The sequence below is a fragment of the Amphibalanus amphitrite genome, unplaced genomic scaffold, assembly GCF_019059575.1.
Source record: "Amphibalanus amphitrite isolate SeventyFive unplaced genomic scaffold, NRLGWU_Aamphi_draft 001765F_arrow, whole genome shotgun sequence".
NCBI lineage: Eukaryota > Metazoa > Arthropoda > Thecostraca > Balanomorpha > Balanidae > Amphibalanus > Amphibalanus amphitrite.
In genome coordinates, this window is record NW_024883258.1 from 92,033 (window position 1) to 109,810 (window position 17,778).

The 17,778-nt window shown below is 51.8% G+C and overlaps 1 protein-coding gene across 3 annotated transcripts; it reads right to left on the minus strand.

The window, feature by feature from the left end:
- Window positions 1-711: 711 nt before the first annotated feature.
- On the minus strand, window positions 712-13,115 carry LOC122375050 (inositol hexakisphosphate and diphosphoinositol-pentakisphosphate kinase-like). 3 transcript variants are annotated; one of them, XM_043354206.1, is made up of 7 exons: window positions 12,995-13,115; window positions 12,137-12,189; window positions 11,711-11,889; window positions 5,539-5,571; window positions 4,040-4,228; window positions 3,435-3,620; window positions 712-2,068 (listed from the first exon to the last, which is right to left on the minus strand). In XM_043354206.1, the coding sequence occupies exons 1-7, from the start codon at window positions 13,058-13,060 to the stop codon at window positions 1,977-1,979; spliced, it is 798 nt and encodes a 265-aa protein (XP_043210141.1). In that variant the 5' UTR covers window positions 13,061-13,115; the 3' UTR covers window positions 712-1,976. The 3 variants fall into 3 exon arrangements, with proteins under 3 accessions (XP_043210141.1, XP_043210140.1, XP_043210142.1); XM_043354205.1 differs by having other exon boundaries at window positions 5,539-5,574; XM_043354207.1 differs by lacking the exon at window positions 5,539-5,571.
- Between the last annotated feature and the right edge of the window lie 4,663 nt (window positions 13,116-17,778).

A 17,778-nucleotide genomic window follows, 5' to 3' on the forward strand; every position in this document is an offset into this window, starting at 1 on the left:
CCTGTCCCTGAATAGACTGCAATAAATCTGCCAAGCCCAAATTGCTAGTTCGCACATGGGAGTTACTCGAAGAGAGCTGCTCTGTGCGTCCTGAAATCACCAGTTACCGTCGCAGAAAAATGAGTCGGAACCCGTCAGTCATTCTCCGGTCTTGAACAGAATGCTCCGCGAGCACGGAAACTGCAAAATCACGCTGGTAAACGGGAGTGACTGACGCTTCAGCGCTGTCGCCGCGCTGCGCCGTATCTTCCCCAGGCGCTGGTGCGGGACGAACCGTTGGGAACGAGTGACGATGACCGTGCATTTGGCGAGGAGAGTCACGGTTCTGTCGCCAGACGAGCTCAGATGACAAACGTCGAGCTAGGGGGGGGGGGGGCGGAGTAGATCGGTTTGGGAGTGACTGCACAGGGGACGGGATGTTTTGATTGACGATAGGCCTCGGTATACAGAGGTCTATGAATAGACTGTCAAGACTGATGATCTGCGCTGGTGATGATATGACCGTTTGAACCAGTACCACCGTATTTCCTCCCCTCTGGTAACCCCGTCCCCTTTCCGGTGTGTTACAGATGACCGAGATGGAAATTCCACGGAACCGTGCCGAGCGTTGTCTGCGAGAACACCACGGCGACGTGGTGCGCGCCCTGGTCACCCTCACCCAGTAACAGCTCACCCCACCCGACCCACCCACCGCTTCATCAATACACGGCCTCTGTACTCAGTCTGTCTGTATTGGGTGTTCCCAGCTCATATGGGGTACCGGCGGTTAGGTACGCAGGCACGGTACATTGGTACACAATGTGGTACCAAACGGTACCCAACATGAAACAACTGTGAGACACATCGGCGAATGTCCCGAAATACCCGGTGTCCCCCGAAATGACATACAATGGTGCGCGCTGAACACTTTGGCAGCCACATGCTCATGAATCCCCGGTATCAAAATACCTCCAAGACCCCCGGCGGTGCATTCACTAGCCGCATCGATACGACCGACGGGGACCGTTTTCACGGGCGCGCAGTCCTGAAACGAACACTGCGCGCGCCCCTATCGGGCGATTACGGGTCGTGAGACACGGGCGACCATCACGAGGTTGTTTGTTCTGAGAGGACGCGTCACACAGCAAGATAAATACGATTAGAGAGCGATACTCCTGATGAGTTATCGGGCATACACAGCGCCCTGACTGAGACTGTCCACCGACCGGTCGGCGACACTATCACGGTGCGCGGCGGCGCGGCGGCGGCGCCACACTGAGCCATCTGTTGGCGATAATCAGCTGCACATGAGTGGGGCGCGGACGGCACGGCAGCCCGACAAACCGACCCCGTCACCGCCCGCGCCGCCGTATACAAAACACCTCAACCGGAGTACCGGCTCGGCCGTTACACTGATAATACTCCGGCGTCACATCACTGACGTCAGGTACGTCATCGACTGACGTCACTAACTCACGATCACGTCATCACTGGCCGCCCACCGCGGCGGGCGGCGCGCATTGCACGGAAGGTGAAGGGACGGCCGCCACCGGCGTCCGATCGGTCCGGTGGCGGCTTATCACGAGCTATAATTAATAAGTCAGGCCTTGTCAAGGACTGCGGTCAATAGGTCAGCCTGTACCAAACTGTAGCTTGTAGGTCGGTTCTGTAACGAACTACAGTCTCTAAGTCGGCCCCTTTGACAGACTGCAACCCACAGAGACAGACCCTATCACTGACTGCGATCATCTGGGCCAGCAGGCGGAACCCTGGGCCACTGACGTACTGTAGGCCGCTATCACGGACCATAGCCTCTGAAGTCTTGTATCACCGACCATAGAGCCTCTGTAGTACGGCATCACGGACCCAAACTCTAGCCTCTGTAGGACGACAGTGCAGTCTGCCACTGTGGGACCGCAGATACTGAAGCCTCTGCATGACGGCGGTAACAACCGGCGCTACCAGCCGGTGCTACCAGCCGGTGCTACCAGCCGGTGCTACCAGCCGTCGCTGACTGCTCTCGCCCCGTCCAGCGGTGTCGTAGAGCCCGGAGATGAGACGAATGATGATGGACCGCTGATGCTGAGACCTGACAGGCACAGGAGAGCGTTTGTCACACAGTGTCACCGACCAGCAAATTGTCATATAGCGTCACTGACAGGTAGTGGCACACTCAGTTCACTACACAGCCGCGGTCACAGGCGGCGATACGGCCTCATACATTGCGTTCACTGTTAGTGCCTACCTAGCTCTGAGGAGCATCAGTAATACCTACACAGAATACGACAGCAGGCTGGCGTTAGCTGGTAATATGCTCACACGTATAATGGAGGTTATACTGGGTGCAAGACGTCCGGGAGGGTGTATTATCGGGACATTTCACGCCGTGGGAAGCTCCGTGCTTTTGCGGTTGTTGCCCAGTCGGTTAAATGCGACGTAAAGCACGAGTAATATACATAAAACGCAACGAGCGTCCGTTACTACATGCACAGCAAAAACGCTGTGGGGAATGAAACTGTGCGAACGACGATTAAATGCGACCGCGAGCATATTTCGGGGTCCGCTGGTGGATCATCGTGGTCGAAATTATGTGAACATTGTGGTAGCTTAAAATGCACGGGCACGCTAGCACCAACAGCTAGACTAGCGGATACTGAAAGACATCTTCTAACTTGCGCTACTGGTGTGACGGTTCAAGCAACCATCCTGGGATACCCGTTGCTGTCCGACTGAGTACTGATTACGCCGTCCGTGGCCCGATGAATCAGTCTGACAGTGCGCACTGCGCAAGTAACCCTATCTCGGCGTGTGGTGGCACCCTAGTTTTTTTTTTCGGATCACCTGACAGCCACAAGACACGGTGTAGTGTCCGAGTCACCGTGATTTGCTATTTCTAGATTAATTGAAGTTCCTGGCGCGTGGTTAGTAACGGGTACTTTGTGCCTGTCACGATCAGTTTGAGACTGAGTTCACGTGACCAGTTCGCACTGTGGGCTACTTTGAGGAAATGAACCGAACCGCTCATCGGCGGCGGCGGCCGTCCCTTCCTTCACACTATGGTCTGCTGAACAGCTCATTTCCCAGGAAACCGTGACTCGGAGAGCTTTTGGACTAATTGTAGGTTGCTTTCCTCGTCGTGACTGCCGTCTGACTGAAGATGTCTGCCTCACAGCTGCCCGACTCCCCGTGTATGAGGTGAGTGTATCCGACTCACTGTGGTGAGTTGGTGAGCTCTCAGACTCACTGTAAGTTGGTGATCAGTGTGACCCACTGTGAATTGGTGAGTGGTGAGTGCAGGCCGAGCGGCGGCGGCCGGTCCGGCTGGGCAGTGATGTGTTTAGTTACTAGTGATGTGTTAGGTAGGTGCCCCACTCACTGTGAGTTGGTGAGTGCAGGCCGAGCGGCGGCGGCCGGTTAGTACTGTGTCAGTTGTGTGACTATACTCTCCGACTCACTGTGAGTTGGTGAGTGCAGGCCGAGCGGCGGCGGCCGCTCCGGCTGGTCGGCGGCCGCCGGCGGCGGTGCGCGGAACTCCATCGAGGTGACCCGGTCGATGAAGGCGTTCACCTGACGCAGTGACATGGCGTTGTGCAGCGTCTCTAAAGGCCGGATGGACGGCACGCCGCCGCAGCCCTCGATACCTGTCAGAGCGGGGAGGGATAGGATAGTCAATTACCGTAGTTCTTCACTGCTTCAGATACCTCAGCATATGTATCATCCCGCGGAGCTGCACGGTAGTCTGTGATGAATAGGCACGGACTACACTCCCAGCATATCCACTACTAGCTTTTCGCTGACATCTACCTATCCCCGCCTGCCCTGACGCTACCCCGATGTCCCTCTGAACCCGCCCCTCCAACATCCCTGCCTCCTGTCGCCCTTCCACTACCCGTAATTCAAACCACGGGCACTGAGCTTCCCTAAACGAACATATCCACATTCACCTCCCCTAGTCTATACCACGGTTGGTTTACCGCATTCATCCACCCCGCCATCTAGTAAATACTGCAGAACGTGTGATCCCACCTCCCTCCCCTTCCCCTCCCGTCCCTCTACCCACCGATGGCCGTGACAGGCGTGAAGAGTGACTTGAGCTCGGGCGCCGACGACGACCCGCTGATGACAGCCGTGGAGAACAGGGAGCTGGCCGATCCGCCGGGCGCTCCCAGCTGCAGCTGCTGGTTCAGGATGGACAGCTGTTGGGCGTACTGGGTCTGCGAGGGTACCGAGTGACGCTGCCGGCGGAGCTCTGTGGGGGGGGGGGGGAGAGGGGGTTAGTGGCTGAGAGGGCACCGTACTGCGTCTGGGAGGGTACCGAGTGACGCTGCCGGCGGAGCTCTGTGGGACGGGGGAGGGGGTTAGTGGCTGCGGGGGCACCATACTGGGTCTGCGAGGGTACCGAGTGACGCTGCCGGCGGAGCTCTGGGGGACGGGAGAGGGGGTTAGTGGCTGAGAGGCGCCAACTGTCTGGGAGGGTACCGAATGACGCTGGCGGCGGAGCTCTGTGGGACGGGGGGAGGGGGGAGGGTTAGTGAGTGAGACGGCACCGTACTGCGTCTGGGAGGGTACAGAGTGACGCTGCCGGCGGAGCTCTGTGAGGGGGGAGGGGGAGGGGGTTAGTGAGACGGCACCGTACTGTGTCTGCGAGGGTACTGAGTGACGCTGGCGGCGGAGCTCTGTGGGGGGGGGGGGGGAGAGGGGGTTAGTGGCTGAGGGGGCACCATACTGTGTCTGGGATGGTACCGACTACCGAGTGACGCTGGCGGCGGAGCTCTGTGGGGGGGGGGAGGGAGGGGTTAGTGGCTGAGGGGGTACCGTACCGTGTCTGAGAGGAAATCGAGTGGCGCTGGCTGCGCAGCTCTGGGGTGGGGGGAGGGAGGGAGGGGTGTGGTAATGAACGGATTAGCTATGTATGTGGAAGGGGGAGAGGTTAATGGAAGGGGTGGCGCTGCCGGAGCACTTTTGTTGAGGCAGGAGGGGTCGGTAACTGAGGTGGCCATGGTCGGAGTGTCTGTGACTAGGGGAGTTACGGAAAGGGTAATGGTCAAAAGGGTACGGGTAAATTGAAATGAGGTGGTAAAAGACAGAACGGAGCGGCCTGCCGAAGGTGACTGAGGTCACCACAGACTGAGGTGGTAGTAGAAGGAGCAGCTCTGATGGGGAGGGAAGAGATAGAATAACTGAATGGGATGGTAAAGGATGGAACGCCGTAACAGGGGCTGCACGGGCTGTGAACGCTTGGCAGTCACGGATAAATAAACACATATCGCTTGGGTATATGGCTGAATATTCAGATGCTACTTCAAACTACTTAACTAGCTAGTTATACTTCGCGACGACTACATTTATTTAATCGACAGTATGCCATATTGTTAGTTTAATTTCCAGCTGTCACCTGCAAATCGGGAAATAGGTATGCGCCCAAGAGAATCTGGCGTCACACCGTATTCTTTCACGCTTAAGTGACAAATGGTCCTGAGTAGCTCGATAGCTCTTCTTTATCATCACGATCACCTAGCTTCTCTTTACCATCATAATATCCCCGGTTTGTTGGCTCACCTTCGTCCTCGTCGTCTTGCTCGCTGACGCCGTCTGCTGGCGGGCAGACAAGCCGAAGTTAGTCACACGCTAACTAGATAGCGGGGCAGTCGGGCGTCCTGGGGCCGGCCGGGTCGGGTCGGACTGCACCGGGGTCATCACAGACAGAGGCGGTACGGGTCATGGCCGGACTACACCGCCACATGCGCTCTGGTCCAATAACCACTTTACTGCCGCAGCTGACCGTCTAATCTAGTCATCGTGCCTAAACTATCTGCATCTACCTCGCATTCTACTCGCATTCTACAGCGTCACGTCTTCTAGTTTTCACTTGGGCCCTGCATGGGAAGTCACCGTTCCGTGCTTCTATCCTCAGGATACTGAAATCCTTCTCCTCCACGCCGCAACCCCCCTCCGGGCTGGACAGGCAACTTTATCTCATGCGGGCTGCTCCCTTGGAGAGGCACCGCTGCTCCCGAGGGAGCGCACCCCGTAGCCGGGTGCAGTGAGTGCCTTGGGGCTGGGTGGCCTGTCCTCTGGACGGGCTCAGCCCCGGCGACTCACTAGGGTGCCTGCCCAGACCAATGTCTCCCCCTAATTCCTGTCATCCTTCCGGCTCTGCAATGGTCTTGTCAGACCGAAAGGACCTAACCCAACAAAACAAACAAACAAAACAAAACAAACAAATGGGAAGTAGGAGGGATCTCCCTCGCAAGTCGACCCGTCCGTCTTTTCCATCCTCAGGACAAGCAAATCCTTCTCCTACACGCCGCTACCCTCGGTCCGAGCTGGACAGGCAGCCCTATCTCATGCGGGCCCCAAGGGAGCACACCCGTAGCCGGGTGCAGAGAGTACTTGGAGGGGGGGGGGGCTGGTTGGCCTGTCCTTTGGGACGGGCCCAGCCCCGGTGACTCACTAGGGTACCTGTCCAGACCAATGTCTCCCCCTAATTCCTATCATCCTTCCGGCTCTGAAATGGTCTTGCCAGACCGAAAGGGCCTAACCCAACAAAACAAACAAACAAACAATCCCTCGAAAGATAACTGATTTGGGGGCCATTATCAAGGTAGTAAGATGGCAAGTGATCAGAGCGAGGTTGTACCTACGTTGCGCAACGTATAATGATCTAATTTCTACGGTCAGCATCTACATGCTCTACATTCTACAATCCACTCAGACAAAGTACTGTGTAACCAGAATGAATGCGCTGATGTGTCGGTGTGCGAGCCCCCAAAAGCAGCCTGCAGCACCACTGGACTATGCCATATATCTGAGGCCTCGGCAGCCCTGGCATACACAGCCTTCAGCAATATTTTCCGTCTCGTGCCTGGCCCGTGCTGGCCCATTATGATAAATACGTGCCGCGGAGAGGAGTACATGCAATGACCCCCAATGACCCCGGGGCGCCCCACCGGACCCGAACGGCCGGCCCCACACTCCTCAGACGATACAGCACTCTGCACGTGCAGGATAGTAGTTGAAGATACATACAACTAGCTTGTACAGAATCGTGCAATGACCTATTTCTAATTATCGTCTTTAGAGTGAGGACACTTTGAATAGGGCGATTATCATCAGCCAATGTCTGATATATGCTAGCCCGTCTGTCTGTCGTTCCATGTGCCTACAAGGTCTCAGTCCGTCTCTATATTATACCTCTTCTTATTGTCCATTTGTGTGGTGTCTCTGAACGTCCTTAGGTAGCACCCAGCATGCAGTAGAACTGGTGGAGACTGGAGAGTAAAGCACACGGTGTAGCCTGCGCCCTAGGCCGGTGTTGTGCTTTGGAAAGCGTGTAAAGCGAAGCACCCATTTGAGCGTTCCGCAGTGGCATGGTGGAAAGAGGACAGGCCTAGCAACCGCGCCTCAAGCTCCACTTAGAGGGCGCACAGGGACAGAATCATCATTCATCCGACCCAGCCCAACCACCTAGAAAGTAGCAGAATAGCAGCGACCTAGCCACACGTTTTCCGATAGCAGCCACCAAGCGACGAGAGTTCTATTCCGGAAAGCGTTTTGTGACAGCTGCACTTCAGAGGATCACTCAGTCTTCTCACACAGTAAGTCCAACCACAGCTAGGAAAGCGTTCACTAACTTGGATTGCACAGCTCTGCGACAGACCATAGGAGTGATCTCGCTGGTCATCGAGTTACGGCTCTGTCTGACGTGTTGTCAGAGACACAGAACCACTAGCTCTCCGTGACGTATGTAGGTGGGAGTGTGTTGAGCGGGAAAGGAGTGAAGCCCGCTCCCGTCTGCCTCTTCACCCGCGTCCGCTTACCGCCTGCCCAGCTGGCGGGCCGGCTCCGGTCGCCGGGGACCGCCGCCGTCCGCTGACGGAGCGCTGAGAGCAGTTGGAGCAGCGCCGAGCGCACAGACGGGGCACGCGCCCGCCGCGCACCGCCGCCGAGCTCCTCTGAAGAGGTAAGTTCGGAAATATGAGCTACGGTTTGAACGGAATCGAACGGAACTCTCTCAGATGTGCAGGAAAAGAGCCATGCATATCTACTTGAAATCGTCAGTTATGCTACTGATATTGCAAAATTTCTGGATAGCTCAACCTTACTCGAACTAGCTCAGTGCAGTCGGCTTGGGAGAGGTGTTTGATCTTGGGCCTTGTTAACAGCAGCTACGGTGCTCTCCATACTGTGCGGACTGCGGATGGTTTGGTGAGTGGCCTTTTATGACATCAAAGGGGATGGTCACATGCCAGGTTAGTGCGTCAAAAGAATTTAGATAGGATGTCAATGGAAACAAGAAATAATGAATGGCGCCTTCTCGCAATGCGTCAATATTTCTGGAACACAAATCAACTGCGTCATCTTGGAGCAAGTCCAAAGCATCACATCTTTATCTCATTCATAATATTACGCTCGTCAAGCTGAACTTCAACCTACAATGAGAAACTGAAATGGCAATTCAACGACCTATTTCTTGAATGCTTTAATATTTTGTACCTACACTTGCAACTAAAAAGCAAACAATTAGCTTCATCTTTACAGAACCAATTGATAGAACTCCTGGGCCTACGGCCCAATTTCGCCTACTGTAAATACGTAAAGGTGTGGTAAAGGTCATAATACAGCAATAAACTAAACCAGATATAATGCCGTCTGTACATAGTAAACTCCTCGCAAAGTAGGACGCTTCAACAAGCCTCCCTAGATTCTGAGCTTTTAACTTCCATCAAACTTTGCCAGAAAAATACAAAGAAATACACAAAGGAATTGCAAAATGCGGCCGTGTCTCATTACTGAGTGTTTGAACAGCGTGTCACGAGAACGACTCCATAGGTCCTGCAAAATATGCACTTAATTATACGTCAGCTTGTGGCGAATAACTGCCCGTGTTGGAATGTGTTCAAGAATGGCCTTAATCCCTTGCCCTGCACGAGCCGATGCAAGGTTTCTTCCGATGTTCATGCCGGTGTGTTTCTTCCGATGCCGGTGTATTTCGACAACCATCTGGATCCATGGCAACCATTTCAAGTTCCAACCTTCTGAAACGGGTTCCACATCGAATCCCACCGAGACTGGCGAATCACAAACCAGGTTGTCCCTTTTCTATTCACCCGTGTGGTTAACTTCACTCACATAGTGTAAGTGTGGAGTGTGGTGAGTGTAAGGGTGGTGGGTGCGAGTTTGATAAGTGTGAGTAAACGTCCGGCCACTCATACTCATAATTTCCTGTTAACCCTATTCCTGGCGGGCTCCGCCGGGACAAGAAACTGGCGGGGGGGGGGGGCCGATTCGGCCCCCCCCCTTCAGATCTCAAAAACTACACATCGCAGCGACAAACGGTAAACGGCATCGGATACGCACGGTCAAGATCTACAATTTTTACTCAGGTCATTTTCAGGTCAGGTCAAAGATGACGTCACAGGGGTCGAAAAAGTCAAAATGGCGGCGCTAGATATGGAGAGAGTTTTTCTCGAATAACTTTCGAATTAGTCAAGATAGGAACAAACTAAGGGCATCATCGTGATCCTCTCGTCAATCCGCATCGAATGATATATATGTTGACCTCGAAAGGTCAAGGTCAAAGGTTGACCTCAGGTCACGTGACCTCGAGGTCATCATGTATATTATTCGATGCGTCTTGACGAACTGAACACAATGAGACCATCCACGCGTCTGTACGAGGGGGTATCGAAAAGTTCTGATCGTCACCATGAAAAAGATGTGATAGAAATTTGACTTTTTTACATGATGTTCATTACTCCTTTACAAGTCACCACACACGACCGCAAACTTATTGCATCGTTTCTTGAGCTGCCTCAGGCGGTCATTGTAGGACCTTCGCAATGTCCCGTAAATCACTGCTCCATCTCATCAATGACGTCATTTCTGTCCTTAAATCACCGGCCATACTAAGGATTCTTCATCTCCCGTAACAATTAAGAGTCAGTTAATACCTGGTCAGGTGAATTTCTTAGATGCGGTAGGATTTAATGTCCACATCATGTTGTTTCTTCAATCGCAGCTCAGGACGAATGGGCGGGGGCGCTGTCGGTGCGGATAAAACATCTTTCTTGGGCTTTTTGGCGGCGATTCTGCTTGAGGCCATCTCGCAACTTCTTCAAAAGTGTGCAGTAGTGCTTGCTATCGTTATCCGACCATCATCAGACAGTCGGTAATGACTATCCTACGCCAGATCCACAACACTGATAACATTGGCCTTCCATATCGGCTTCTGCATCTTCGCCTTTTAAGAAGGACAGATGTGCCGTGCTTAAACTTCTTGATCATCTTTTTGTCTCTGGATCATACACATAGACCCAGCATTCGTCAAAAGTCATCAAATGATCGAAAATGTCTTCAATTTCCTAAAAAAGACCTAGTTTTCATTTCCAAAGGCCAAGACGCATTTTCTCTTGAACAAAGTAGACACACGAACTTCTAAGCGGGCTGACTCCTTTATCGTCTATAGTTCTTCGCTGATAATATTTTCAGGCACTGCCAGCATTGAGACCTTTCTGTTGCACAATCGTCTGAAAGGCCACACGACGATCTGTAAGGATGAGGTCCTCCACTTCCTTCACAGTCACCACCTTGTCAGTCACTGGTAGTCACTCACTTCTTGACTCCCCTGCAAGGGCCATGCAACCAAGTTGAAAATTATTTCCTCATTTTCGGTAAGTGCATGAGATGGACTTTCCTCGCCATAAACTAATTTCACGTTCTTGATGCATTTTCTCAGTGTGATACCGTTTCAAATGCATTAGCTGGATGACGGTTCGGTCCTCAATGGGCCCAATACTCATCTTTTTTACTTCTAAGTCTCTCCTACATAAGATAAAACCACTTCTCAGGATTCTCTTTGCGGGAGCATTGTTTTTAAGAACCAAATATAATACCAACCAAAAATCATCAAAATCGGTCTATATCTTCTATGTGATGATCAGAACTTTTCGATACCCCCTCGTATCTTGTTCCTGTACGGAGTTATTGGCCAAAAACCTTTGGTGACCTTTGATGACGTCACATGACCTCACAGCTGCCCAACAGCAAAACAGACCTCAAGGTAGTGAAGGTTGATCGTATATGAAGTCATGTATGGTATATGGGGCCATTCCGACCCGTTTTAGTGGTAAAAACAGGGAGTTGATTTTTCCCCCCATTGGCTTATAATGGGGAGGTCGCGAAACTGACCTGCCCTTAGGTCATCGATATCAAAATTCCGAGATATACAAATTGCACATACTGGTACCCTAACTAGAGCCTGAAGAGAAGAAATTGATCGGTCAAAAACTCTAGCTCTGGCGTGATTGCAAACTTTTCTGAGGTAGGGTCACCAAACCGCCTCTGGTGACCTGACCTGAGGTCAGATCAACTCAAAATTTTCAGACATGTTGCGTAGAAGCCTTTTAGGAAAAGTCAGAAAATTTGAGCTTCCTAGCTCAACGCGTTTGGGAGAAATAACCAAAAAACCTCAGGGGGGGGGCTCCTGAGCCCCCCCCCCCCGCCAGGAATAGGGTTAAATCTACCAAATACTCGCTCCTGGCTAAGCGCTCACTTCTAATAAACCGGCACTAAGTCCGTCTACGTCTATTCCGTCTATATGTCTGTGTATATGTGCACGTCTCTCCCTGTTCCGTCTATCCGTCACGCTCATCTGTCTCTGTCTCTGCCTATGTATGTCTCTCCGCCCCACCCGTCTATGTCCGTACATCTCCCGTCTCCCGGCACCCACCTGGTCGCACTGCCGGCGGTGGTTCGGTAATACCCCGCTCCATCAGACCCTCCAGGCTCCGGGGCCGCTCCTCGGCTCCCGTGCCGGCTCCCTTACGGTCCGGGGAGCCGGGGTGGGAGCACGAGCGGAGCAGGTCCTGGTGCGGCGGCGACAGGTGCGCGGGAGACGTGGCCACGCGGCTGGGGGAACGCGCAGACCAGCAGTTAGAAAGAGGGACGGACGGTACAGGACAAGTCGGGCTTAACACAACGCGCCCTTGCTTTTCTAGCCACCTCATAGACTGTATGTGGCAGTCAGGGCGGCCTATAAGCAGTAAGTAAGAAGGAAATTGCATCCCAGTCTATGCAGGGGACGGTGTGCGATCAATGGTCAACGGCTACTCCTCCTTCGGTCCTTGCCTCCGAAAAAATCCCGATGCCCGCTTACCTGATGTTAATCGGCTGTGACTGTGGTAGCCAGCTGGTTCTGCTGGAACTCGACTGGAAAACACAGACACAAGTGTTAAACGTCAGATAGACAGAAGTTGTTTAACAACAGACATCAGGCACATACGAGAGCCGCCAGACTGGTGACAGATGTCCGACAAAGGCACAGGCAGGGGTTGTCACTTGTCAAGGATCGAACATCAGATGCCGATTTTTTAGTCAGTGCCAGAGGAATAAGACGTCAGCTGGTGAAGACACATATACGAGGTGTCACAGCGGCCAGCGATATTAGACAGTCAAGCGACATCCGACATCAAACAAGAACAGACAGGCTTCATCAGACGCCAGACACAATCTAAGATCCTACCCTGCCCTCCATGTGGCCTCACAGAAGAGCTCCTGTTTCTGCTCGCCTGTATGGTCGGGTAACGCCGTATCCTCCATTGTACCCTGCGTTGTGATCCTATGTCTGAGTGTTCGGATGACGAAGCATATCATACTGCGTCTACGTGGTCGAGCAATGTCATATTAATAATATGCCCTGCAGGTCTTCGTAATTGAATAGTGCCCTGTTCCCGAGCCTATGTGTCTATCCTGCATTGCGTCTCAGTAATAGGATTGTGCCATATGCTCAATGCACCCTCTCTCCTCTCCCGTCTCCACTAGTATGCCTGAAACAGACTCTTTCCGCCGTCAGGAAATTGCATGCGAGAGCCTATTCAAATACATGGAAGCACGCTCGCATCAATCGCACGCACCTCCCGGATGCGATTGATGCGGGAAAATTATATTGTATTTGAATAGGCTCTCGCATGCGATTTCCTGAACGCGTAAAGAGTCTGTTTCAGCCTTTAGTCACCTGGTAGTCGGAGTGTTTGTCGGGTTCCGAGCCACTGTCGGCCGGCTCCGCTTCCTCCTCGATCATCGACGGCGGACGGCGCACCGCAGCGTTAGTCGGCTTATGCTACCGAACGGGCACAGCGCGCCGGGCGCTCGTCAGAACGGCACGCCACACCGCACACAGGGCACACACGGGGAGGGCAGCACGCGGCCAGACGTACCGCAGCACGGCACGGAGAATACAGGGTGCGGAGGATACTCATGCGCAGCGACAGAGGTACTGGAAAAATACAGTAATACTGGAAAATGACACCCAAAATTACACCATAAAATTAGTATGAGTCACCATTTAGTGAACATCCTGGCCTCCACTCAGATCCTGAACGCGCCACAGGTAGCTAACATCGTGCGCGTTGGGACAGGTCTTTTTAGGGCCTCGAACTTTGGGCATATGGTTCGTCCATGGTGTTGCAGTTCGACTTATTGGATCCTCGGCTTCAACTTTTCGGCGCAAAGAAGTCAAATAGATTGCCATCAGTGAGCTTGCTCTTATCTTTACATTTCATACCAAAACCCTTCAAAAGTTTTTGATGCCTTGTGCTTTCTTCTAAAAGCTTTGTAAGGTGCCCTGTAGTATAACGAAATAGGTGAAGTGAAAGTAAGCGCTACATGTGAAATTTCGTAAACTAAAATCTGCTCACGAATACCGTCCGCCCCTTTCATATTTAATGAACGTATATAGGGTCATTATGACTGATAAGTCAGACCATTGCTGACCGGGTAATTCTGACCGGTGGGTGGGGCACGTGCGTACAGTCACCAGCAGTTGCTACCCATCACCCTCGGACGGCGGGGGAGCAAGCTACCACCGCCCCTGCGAGACTAGCGCCGCCATGCGCCAAGAAGTGGAAACACCACGTGACTGAGGCCACGTGAGGGCAGGGTCACGTGATGGAGGGGCGGAGCATAGTAGCTTTTGCGCCCGACACTAACTGAAATGCGGCGCTGTGATTGGGCGCCTTAGCATGAATGAAGCCCCGGCGCCAGAATCAGCCGTTCGCCTTATATGGAAAGTGAGCCTTTGCGTTTCACTGTTCTGTATTGGTTTGAGAGCCACGGCACCATACGAATTGTGAGCCCCTTTGAACGGGTCACCGCCCGAGGCACTGAGGCGACGGCTGTGCCGGGCAAAGTCTAGCCTGGTGGGAGAGGTGGGCCAGGGAAAGTGCGATCGAGCAGCCACTGGGACGTGGATTGGTATTATCCAACCGCGACAAACGATGTCAGTAGCCTCTTCTCGTGTCATAGACAGTGTCTATGACACGAAAGGCTAGACAATGTGGACAGTGCCCAATCAAAAGCTACTAGACGATCCAGTTAAGGAGTTGGCAAGGTAGCCAGACCAAATAAAAAGTTTTTAATTCGATTTTGGTTGACAAATGACATACAAGCCCGCTGTGATGGACCAAAAAAGGAGCTGAACAGTTCATACAACTTCTAAAAAGCTCAACGGTTTAAAAATTCAAAAGTTAAATGTTAAAATTCAGCCTGCATGTAACATTATTAAACTCTGGTCCGGCGCTGGCAGGAAGCTTATATTGCCGCTTGCAATTCCACTACGTTGTAATATAACCAACTGTTCTGTGAGAGCAGCAACTGAAAGCCCCGTTGAGGGGGGAGGGCGGCTCAAAACGGTCCCCTCTCTCCTTTTAACCCTCGCCCGTATTGGTGTTTTTCCAGCCGTGAACGTATAAGGGGGGGTCCGTTGGACCCCCCCCCCCTTGCCGTTTCGCCCCTGATCGAGCTAGAGCTTCGCGGAAAAAACGAGCGTGTTGCCCGTGACGAGAGGAAGCCGATGATACCCAATTTTAAGGTCCTAGGTCATTGGTTGACCTTGCAGGTCAGGTCAATGACCCAAAAGTCGGGAAAATCGGGACCTGTTAGAACGTCGTAAAGTGTGGCTGCTATGGGGTTTTTCGGGGTGCTGATCACTAATATCATGTTAGTTTTGATCACAGATGATGTCTTCATGCATTTAGGTCAGGTCGGGTCAGGTCAGGTCAGGTCAACCAGTAAGGGTATTCGTAGTAGGTGGCAATCGCCTCTGACAGCTTCGTTACATGTTACGAAGGCACCAAAACTACTTCGTAAATGTTCATATGGTTGCTAAATTCGAATTCAGCTCCAAAAACTGGCCTAGAAACATGTTAAACTCGAAAAAAGTGAACCGAGGTCATCAAAGGTCAATGACCTGACCTGACCTTCAGGTGACCTTGACACCCACCCTAATGCATGTAGGCAACATCATATCACATATTTGAACGCTTGAAACCACGAAAAGACTGCAAACGCGCGGCTAATGCGAGCCGACATACGCCGAATCGCGATTCCGGCCAAACATGGTCTCGAAAAGTAGGTCACAGGTCAAAGGTCATTTGGGTCAGGGTCATGAAATTTTCAGGGTAGGTGTAAAATTGATGAACGCGAGGGTACTGAAAGTTTCGTCGCGATCGGCCGCTTTTTACGCGAGTTATTCGCGAAAAACCATGGGGGGGTCCGTTCGACCCCCCCCCCCCCTATACGGGCGAGGGTTAAGTCGATATCTCCTAAAGTATAGCAAATGTCGGCACCAAACTTTCAAGACCCCTCCGGGTATCATTTTTACACCTTGTGACCAAATTTTCCAGAGCTCTTATGAAAGGTTAGTCACAAATAACGTCAGAGGGATGCCATGTTTTGTCATTTTCGACCCAATAAAAGATTTAGCGGGGAGAGCTGTCACGCTACAGTTTTGAAGATAACGAAAAATATTCAAGATCAAAAAGATGTAAAATAAACAGCGCTACCGAACTGCTAACTCTTATCTCTAAACAAAAATTGATTTTGACCATCAAAACCATAGAAGTATAACACCCCGAAAATACCAACAACTTTCAAAATTAAAACTGAAATATATGTTATAGAACTATCTGCTCTAGATATGCCAAACTTAACCCGCGCACCGACGGGGGGGGCGGATATCCGCCCCCCTGAGGTTTTTCGCGGATAGCGGGAAAACCGCGGCGCGTAGCGCCGCGAAATTTGGTATGACTATTCTCTAATCAATTTTACACATGGTGTGCAAGTTTGAACCTCCTAACTTTTAAGGTCAGGTCACCAGGTCACTTTGAATGACCCAACCTCAAGTCACTTTTTTGCAACTTTGTCACCGTGCCAGAGCTACAGTAGATGTCGGAGGCCTTTGAAAGTCGCAGGATGTTATTAGGTCATTAGTAGCTACAATTTGTATATCTCGGAATTTTGATGTCGGTGACCTAAGGTCAGGTCAATTTCGCGACCTCCCCATTATAAGTCAATGGGGGAAAAATCAACTCCCTGTTTTTACCACTAAAACGGGTCGGAATGGCCCCATATACCATACATGACTTCACATACGATCAACCTTCACTACCTTGAGGTCTGTTTTGCTGTTGGGCAGCTGTAAGGTCATGTGACGTCATCAAAGGTCACCAAAGGTTTTTTGCCAATAACTCCTTACAGGAACAAGATACAGCCGCGCGGATGGTCTCATTGTGTTCAGCTCGTCAAGACGCATCGAATGATATACATGATGACCTCGAGGTCACGTGACCTGAGGTCAACCTTTGACCTTGACCTTTCGAGGTCAACATATATATCATTCGATGCGGATTGACGAGAGGATCACGATGATGCCCTTAGTTTGTTCCTATCTTGACTACTTCGAAAGTTATTCGAGAAAAAACCCTCTCCATATCTAGCGCCGCCATTTTGACTTTTTCGACCCCTGTGACGTCATCTTTGACCTGACCTGAAAATGACCTTTGTAAAAATTGTAGACCTTGTCCGTGCGTATCCGATGCCGTTTACCGCTTGTCGCTATCTTGCTTCGTTCTCGAGATCTCAGGGGGGGCGGTCATCCGCCCCCCCCCCCCCCCGTCGGTACTAAGTTGGCGCAGACCCCCGTCGGTGCGCGGGTTAAACTCGATAGCTCCATTTTTAGCAAAGTTATGGCAAGAAAGCTACTCAAAATTTATTACGTAAAATTTTCAAATTCAATTTTTAGCCGTCACAGAACACACAAAGCAAGCCAAAGACTATTGGATTTCCTGTAATGAGTTGCATCGAATAGATACCCCTTTTATGCAAAATATCAACTTTGAAATTTGACCTTCTTTGACCTGACCTTGACCTGACCTCCACTCACACCGTCTACGGCCGTCTAGCTCACACCATTGAATTTTAAATGTAAAATTGGCCATAAAACATGTATCACACGACCCTAGCCCTCGCATGTGTGCGGCGTTTGCCAGCTTCTAATGTGTAGGGGGGGGGGGGTCGGTTGGACCCCCCCTTGCCGTTTGGCCCCTGATCAAGCTAGAGCTTCGCGGAAAAAACGAGCGTGTTGCCCGTGACGAGAGGAAGCCGATGATACCCAATTTTAAGGTCCTAGGTCATTGGTTGACCTTCCAGGTCAGGTCAATGACCCAAACTCGGGAAAATCGGGACCTGTTAGTAAGTCGTAAAGTGTGGCTGCTAAGGGGTTTTTCGGGTGCTGATCACGAATATCGTGTTAGTTTTGATCACAGATGATGTCTTGAAGCATTTAGACCAGGTCGGGTCAGGTCAGGTCAGGTCAACCAGTAGGCGTCGTGACGGGTATTCGTAGTACGTGTGCCAACCGCTCTGACAGCTTCGTAACATGTTACGAAGTCACCAAAACACTTTCGAAAATGTTCAAATGGTTGCTAAATTCGAATTCAGCTCCAAAAAACTAGCCTAGAA